Source organism: Semicossyphus pulcher, unplaced genomic scaffold, assembly GCF_022749685.1.
Source record: "Semicossyphus pulcher isolate SPU_LCO1_2020_fin unplaced genomic scaffold, fSemPul1.0.p SCAF_1, whole genome shotgun sequence".
In the NCBI taxonomy this organism is placed as follows: Eukaryota; Metazoa; Chordata; class Actinopteri; order Labriformes; family Labridae; genus Semicossyphus; species Semicossyphus pulcher.
This window is the reverse complement of record NW_027211603.1, coordinates 1,025,825-1,033,165: the sequence shown is the minus strand read 5'-3', so window position 1 is coordinate 1,033,165 and position 7,341 is coordinate 1,025,825. Positions and strand designations below refer to the sequence as shown.

At 40.4% G+C, this 7,341-nt stretch overlaps 1 protein-coding gene across 1 annotated transcript; it reads left to right on the top strand.

Annotated features, from left to right (window-relative positions):
• Positions 1–1,158: 1,158 nt before the first annotated feature.
• Positions 1,159–5,882, top strand: LOC138588895 (ras association domain-containing protein 8-like). Its single transcript, XM_069659148.1, has 4 exons — positions 1,159–1,248; positions 3,973–4,026; positions 4,677–4,706; positions 5,223–5,882. Exons 1-4 carry the CDS (start codon positions 1,159–1,161, stop codon positions 5,880–5,882), a joined length of 834 nt encoding a protein of 277 aa, XP_069515249.1.
• The last annotated feature ends 1,459 nt before the right edge of the window (positions 5,883–7,341 follow it).

The window sequence follows — 7,341 nt, the reverse complement described above, 5'->3', positions numbered from 1 at the left end:
GAAGTTATTATGGCCAACGCTGAACTGGAGTCTGAAGACCCACCTCACTGGAGATGTGTGTCAGTGATCTCATCTGAACCAACATCCTGCTGGACAAAGGTGTTGAGAAGAATAGAGGCCTTTTTCATCCAAAAGTTTGCCAAGAAGTCAATCCTCAACGTCGTGGCAAAGCTTCAGAGAGTGTTCCAAGACATCTTACCAAAGAAAGACAAAACATCGATGAAGCTGCTAATCGACGGCGTGGACTGCCTGGTGGAGGACATGATCCCACCAGAAGAAGAACAGGACGGGAGAGTGGGCACAGATGTGATGTGTCTGTTCAGGAGAATGGCCAGAGACATCACTAACGGTCTGCATGAATTCACACAGAAGATGCTGGGTGAATTCATATTCAATAACCTGAACCCACAGAAGAAACAAAAGGTGCACATCATGGGTTATATTCGCACCGAATTCGACAGGCTTATGAAGCTGATGTGGAACTGGCTCAACCAGCAGGCGGGGAAGTATGAGAGGAGTACACACCCGTCTACTGGTGCTCTGAGGCTGATTGAGGGAGTTGTGAAAAGTCTTTCAGGACCTAAAGCTTCTTGGTTACAGGAAGAAACACAGACGACACCCCTGTTAACCGCAGCACCAGCTTCTGTCACTGATGAGCCAGCTGTCATTGACAAAGCAAAGGAGACAGCACAGCCAGCAACAGGTGAGACGGAAGGACTAAAATGGGACAAACTGACCTGTGAGGTTATGGTGTCAGGGCTGGCATATCAGATTCTTAAAAAACTTAAGCTTTACCAGCCCAATGACATCTTCAAAGAACACCTCAGAATAATGACAGAGCTGCTCATGGCAGAGATGGAAGGCTCCAAGATCGAGGTCAGTCTTAGTATTGACAGCATTAATAAGACTTCGAAGGCAGTGTACAAGGAGCTGTGTAAAGATGTAGGTGCAGAGGAGATCTGGAGGAGCATGCTGCTGCAGCAACAGACGGTCATACAGCACATAGTGGGAACCTTAAAGAGACATCTGGAGGCTCCAAAGAAGAAAACCGGCATCAAAGGGTTCTTCCGATCCGTCTTTAAGACCGTGGCCAAGCCGTTCACTGCCATGTTCCAACGTAGCTAGTCATCATGGGTTTTTTCTTTGGGTAGGTGGGACATGATGCAGGACTTCAGGCCCCAGAGGGCGTCAGTGTTTAACTCGCAGCAAGGAGGTGAAGGTTCACATCAGAGCCTTGACCCCATTGCTGTGAGGAGGCTCCCTGTGTAGGCATGGGTTTACTCCGAGCGCTTCGGTTTCTTCCCACAGTTAAAATAATTTAGCAAAAAAAAGTTAAATTAAAAAATCTGAAAAAATCTAATCAAAATGAAGTCCTGTATCATGTCCAGCTTCTTCTCTGTGCTACCAGCCACACTTGGTTTCTTCCCACACTTAAAATAATTTGCCTAAAAAATGTGAAAAAATAAAAATGAAATTTGAAAACTTAAATTTCTCATACAATATCTTTGTTTGCATTAAAAACTGTAGAGTTGTCAGTGATCTACAATGTGTATTTAAATAAAACACTAGAAACGGTTCTAGAACTTAGATGTGAACATGTTGTTGGCTGTGTCAGCAGCAGCATTAAATATATTTTGGTTTTTGCCTCTGTGTCTGACAAACGATCACACTTGGGGGGGGAACTCTCCTCATATTTTACAGCCGACACATTCAATCTTGTCAGAGGCCTTTTGACAACCGAAATGGGCTTTGAAACATTAGTAAAGTTATAAAAGTGTAAAAAAATGTCGATAGAAGAAATCAAAACCAAAAAAGAAGCAACGGGTCAAACTGAATATTCAAATGATTTAAAGCAATATCATTGTGATTTTATCTTTAAAAAAAACTGCTCAGATTCTCAGTTTATGGTGTCAACATTGTTTCATTATAGATACAGTACATCATTAGTTTATTACTAAATCATATAGCCTGTCAATTGTTATGTCTGTTGTTAAGCAAAAAGCATATTTCATTGATTCTCGTGGCTGGGAAATGAAAACATAATCAAGTGCAGATAATATTACTCCCCATGGCAATGGTAAATAAAGAGTAGAGCCTCAATGTGCAGCTTACATTTTTAAAAACACACTTTTAAACAACATTTTGTCAAATTCAGCTGCATCAAAGTTAAACTTGCTTATATATTTGGGGTTTTTTGGCCATTTTTACTGTAACTATAAGTGTGCTGTATTGTTTATTTGTATTTTTAATGTGCAGGTTAAGTTAGTAATAAAAGTGGAATATTGTCTTTAATATTTTTAACAATAAAATGTGATAAAAATTTCAAAATAGACACTAATGTAATTTCTTTCATGTCAGTTGCCCTACTCAAAAAAATAACTGAAATCACAACTTGAAACTTGAGTGTTAAATATGCGTTAGTGTTAAGGTATAACAGTACTGGTTTAAATATCCTACAACTAATTTAAAATTGTATTCATACCATGAACCCCCTAAAGTGTCCCCATCCTCATCATTTGTTTGTCCTAATTACTTTAAATACATTCTGGCACATTTAAGTCCCTGAAAAACTCACCTGCTCTCGGCTACAGTAGCTCTAGTGCAGTTTCTGTGTCCGCCAGCAGGTGGCAGTAGTCGCTCTGTAGAGACAGCGTGTGGTGCTGTAATCCATACGAGAGCAAGTTAAACAGATTTAAACGGTTGTGATATATTTTATCCCAGAGTGTAAAAGGCTGCATTTAATGTTGTTTTGCTTTGATTTCAGGTATGACGGTTTAAAGCAACACCAAACACATACATACATCTATAGACATAAATAAGTGTGTTTAGTTTTTATTGATATTTCGTGACAATTTTTATGTTTAGCAGGCTAAATTAAGCGGACTTTTCTGGACAACCACACCACCCTAACTTTTAACATTTGAATAAAAAGAGCTGAGAGCTACAAATCTACAGGGGCAATATATTATTTTAAATACATTACATTTTTTATATTTCTATTTTGGCTCTTTCTTCATTATGTAAGTCATAACAAAGAGTACGGTATAGACCTGCTCTAAAGTGTCTTGAGATAACTTGGGTTATGATTCGGCGTTATACAAATAAAATTTGATTGATTGCTTGATTGATAGTAACAGTCTGCTACACACAAAATATTTCAACAGAGTAATGGAAACTTAATAAACATGTATGTAATGTTGGTTCACACTTTCTGAAAACGCAGCAAAAGAAACAGTGAATACAGTCTTTGACTCTATCAACGAAAATCAACTAATGAAAAACATTTTTTAACTCTTTTACTGAGCCCCAAAATTGGTCTTTGATTGTAAAATCAGTGAAGGTAAAAAGAAGTCAGAGTCAGGGTGTATCTGTAGCTCAGCTGTTCGAGCACTTACCTGACACTAACCCTTCTGGAGGTTTCTGGGGACATTTCATGTATTTTTATTATAATTCAGAGAAATATTGTATTTTACTACAATTTAATACATGTCAAGTCATTTGCATAATAACTAGCCTTCTTTTGATATTTTAAGTACAATTTTTCACACAGGAGGAGCATATTTGCTCTTGACTGTTTTACTTGGTAATGACTCGGAGTAGTTGTTCCTCCACTGCAAAACAAAGTACTTTATCACTTGATGCAAAAACAATATTAAAATTCAATAATGCAATATATCAGTCCTGTCCATTGATTTGCAATATTGCCCGCAAGCTTTATTAAAACTAGAAGAAACAACAAACTAAACCTCTGACTAGAGACAAATGTAAAACCCTCACATGTATATCCTACATCACCAAACTCCAGTGGTGTGGATTTTATTTTTGGGGTCTTTTCATAGCTTATGTTTCCTGAATGGTTAATGCGTGTATTGATTTCATGTTTTAAATGGATATATATTGTTTTCTATTGAAATTGCATTACACATACAGTTTTCAGATGTCTCCGTCTGTCTCCTTGCAGATCACTTGTAGTGCTGGAACAGAGTGATGGAGCTGAAGGTGTGGCTGGAGGGTGTGGTCAGAGTGGTGTGTGGCCTGTCACTGAACACTTCCTGCCAGGATGTCGTTATAGCTCTTGCACAATCAGTTGGTAAGTGGCTCAGTTTTTCTTTCGACACAGGCTTGTTCACATATTCTAATGAGCTTTATCAGATAGGAATCTGTAGAGGGTTTGGTTTGGAGGAATACCGACTTTCCCTAAAGGTAGTCTAGATCAAAGATTAGAAATAACTCAATGACACGTCTGTTAGAATAAAGACAAAGGTCGGAGTTACAGTCCTATGTTTTATTCTGGAAAAGTTTTACTGGTTTCCATATCACACACTCAGATCACACTTATACAGGGATGAGACATCTGTAGAAGTCCAGATGTGTATATAGACTGTGCCCACTCACTCAGGTAGCAGAGGCGCAGGTACAGGACGGTCAAAGGTAGACGGGAATTTCCAAAAAGGTTTTGAACTTACCAAAAGATGGATTTTCTTGTTTCTGACCATGAAATATATTTCAGTCAGACAACTCACTTTGTTATAGTTTGAAATGTTTGTTGCAGCAGCAGAACACAGCTTGTGTTTGGCGTCCAGGCTCCGACCTCATCACTCCTCGCCGATTTATTTTACATGCTGAAATTGAGGAGTGATGAGATAACATCTTGAACCCCCCATTCGGACGTGCAGGTGGATGCTGGGGTGGTGGTGGGGCTGAAAGTAAGAGCGCAGTAATGGTGCAGGGCAGCGATGGCAATGACAGAGCAGAGGGAGAGACGGGAAATCTTAAGCAGCTAAAATAGACCGCTAATTGGGAGGAAGTGTTTGTCAGGTGATGTGGAAGTGACGATATCAATTATTAAATCAGTGCAGCTCGAGTTGTCTGCCTGAACTAGCTCGCAGGTGTCGCCCCATAAATGACCGTCTGTGAGATTTGCTGAGCACACGTCCAAAGGCATATACCCTGATATAAATGATCCTACAGTCTTTTCTCTTGTGCCACCCCAGGTAAAAAAACAGTCCGTTTGGCATTTTAGCTTCTGCATGAGATACATTGGGCCTCTAACTTACTGTATTGTAAGTGACGTAGTAAAAAGAACGGGAAAGTCCTGTTTAGCGAAGTAGTAGTAGCCATTGATGGGAAAAACAACACAGGATGTTCATCTTTCAGACCTGGGTTGCAGTCCTGTTTCATGTTGTGGTCTGACCTTCCCTTCCTGCTTGTATTTTCTGCAGCTTCTGGCTCAGCTGGGGCAGCAGGCTGCAGAGGTCCAGTTAATTCTGCGGAGGACGGCTCCCAGCCTCAGTGATGGCAGGGACACACCCACCAGAGAGGCTCATCCTCTGCCCAGACCATCAGAACCAGAGCCCCTTAAAGGCCGCACAAAGCCACACAAAGCTCTCACCTTCAATTTGGGTCCGTCAACAAGTCCCAGGAGGATGAAATCAAACAGGGCCTGGTCTCCATCGCCTCGAGCCTCCCCGGAACCAAGAGCTTCCCTGGTGTCTCTCCTTGATCCCTTTAACACTGTCAATGCTCTTCCTTCTTCCTCCTCTAAAGAAGAGGTGTTTAGGCAGATTCTGCAGCAACAGAAGAGGCTAGAAGACCTGGAGATTCAGCTTCAAGCTCCGGAGAGGGAGACGGATGTTTGGGAGCGGGACAGATCGTCTGCTGGTCTGAATCCGGTCCCAGCCGGGGAACTGGAGGAGCTGGAGCAGCGGCTGACGCAGAACCAGACAGAGCTGATGAACAGAGAACACTGGGAGAGACAGTTACAGGATGAGATAAACACAGAACGAGGTATGTCTTCACATCTGGTCAGTACGGAGGCCCTGAAGGTCAAAACAGCACAACAGTGGATGAGATGGAGGAGCTGGAGAGGATCGAGCTGCTAGCCAATGCTAAATTGTGTGTGTGTGTGTGTGTGTGTGTGTGTGTGTGTGTGTGTGTGTGTGTCTGTGTGCGCCTGTCTGTCTGTCTGTCTGTCTATGTGTGTGTGTGTGTGTGTGTGTGTGTGTGTGTGTGTGTGTGCCTGTCTGTCTGTCTGTCTGTCTGACTGTGTGTGTGTGTGTGTGTGTGTGTCAGTCACTGCCAGATTATCTCTTCAAATTATAGAGTGGATAAAAATAATGTTGATGCTATTCACAAAAATGAATATATCTTAATTGAACCTGTGACATGAGATCAGATTTGTAAATTATTGATCATTAAACTTTCACATTTATTAAAAGTGTTTGTTTTATTTTTGAAAACGGTTCGTGTGTATTTACTGTTTCAGTTCAGCTCATGATGCAGTTTATTTGCGCTCCATTAGAGGGCGTCAAAGCGCTTAACTAGTTAACGTGCTTACTGGCTAACATAATGAAGGAAGTGCTTAGATGCTAGCATTAGCGATAGTCTAAAGGTAGCTAATGGGTTATAAAATATGTCGTGCTTTGATATGTCGACAGATTTCCCTCCTTCACCATCAATGGTCTCATCGGTTGCTCATCTATGGAGAAGTGATTAAATGATAACAATTAGCAGGTGCCCTTTATTTTTACCATTTACAACCTGGAATACAGCAGTACGACTTCATGCAGTCCCTCCAGGATTTCACAGCTTTTTCTGTGATTGTTGCAGCTTAAAACGCCTCGCTGCTTTTTTTTAATTTAGGGTGCTAGCTGTGATGTTCTGAGGGTTTTTTTCTGTGTAACACATCACACATCCACTGTGAGCGGCCGGGACAAACACTCAATGAAGCCGCCTATCGGCTGAGCGAGCTGTTTGTCTTCTGACAATTGTTGTTTTCATAATCATTTGGTTTTATAACAATTGAATTTATAAATAAGGGGACATAAGCACATGTCACTTACATTATATACATTATCAATTTTCCAGAAGTTTAAATATGTTAGGCCTTATTATTTCTAGAATAACTTCATTTTCATTATGTTTGATAGAAAACTTGAAATAGAAATATCAAACATATTTATTACTTTAATTACTTAGTTTACCAAAGAAGGACTCTAACCTAGAGTGAAGTAAAACACAATAGAAATAAAACCTGACTAACTAAACGAGACTAACTGAACCGAACAACAAGTGAAACAGCACCCCTGCACCTAGTGTCACTGACAAAGAAGTCCTTACATGAGTGTGTAATACTTAAACTAAACTAACCCCTGGCCCAGTCCAGGTACGAACACGTGCCTCAGAACAACACACACGCTATAAACTATAAACATATAAAGATATCAATATTTCAATATGTAGATCGGTTTGTGCAAAAGATAATGAGTCCAGTTTAGCTGCTTGTAGCAGCTTTAAACATCCTCTATAATATGGACCATATTTTGTACTTATATTATTATA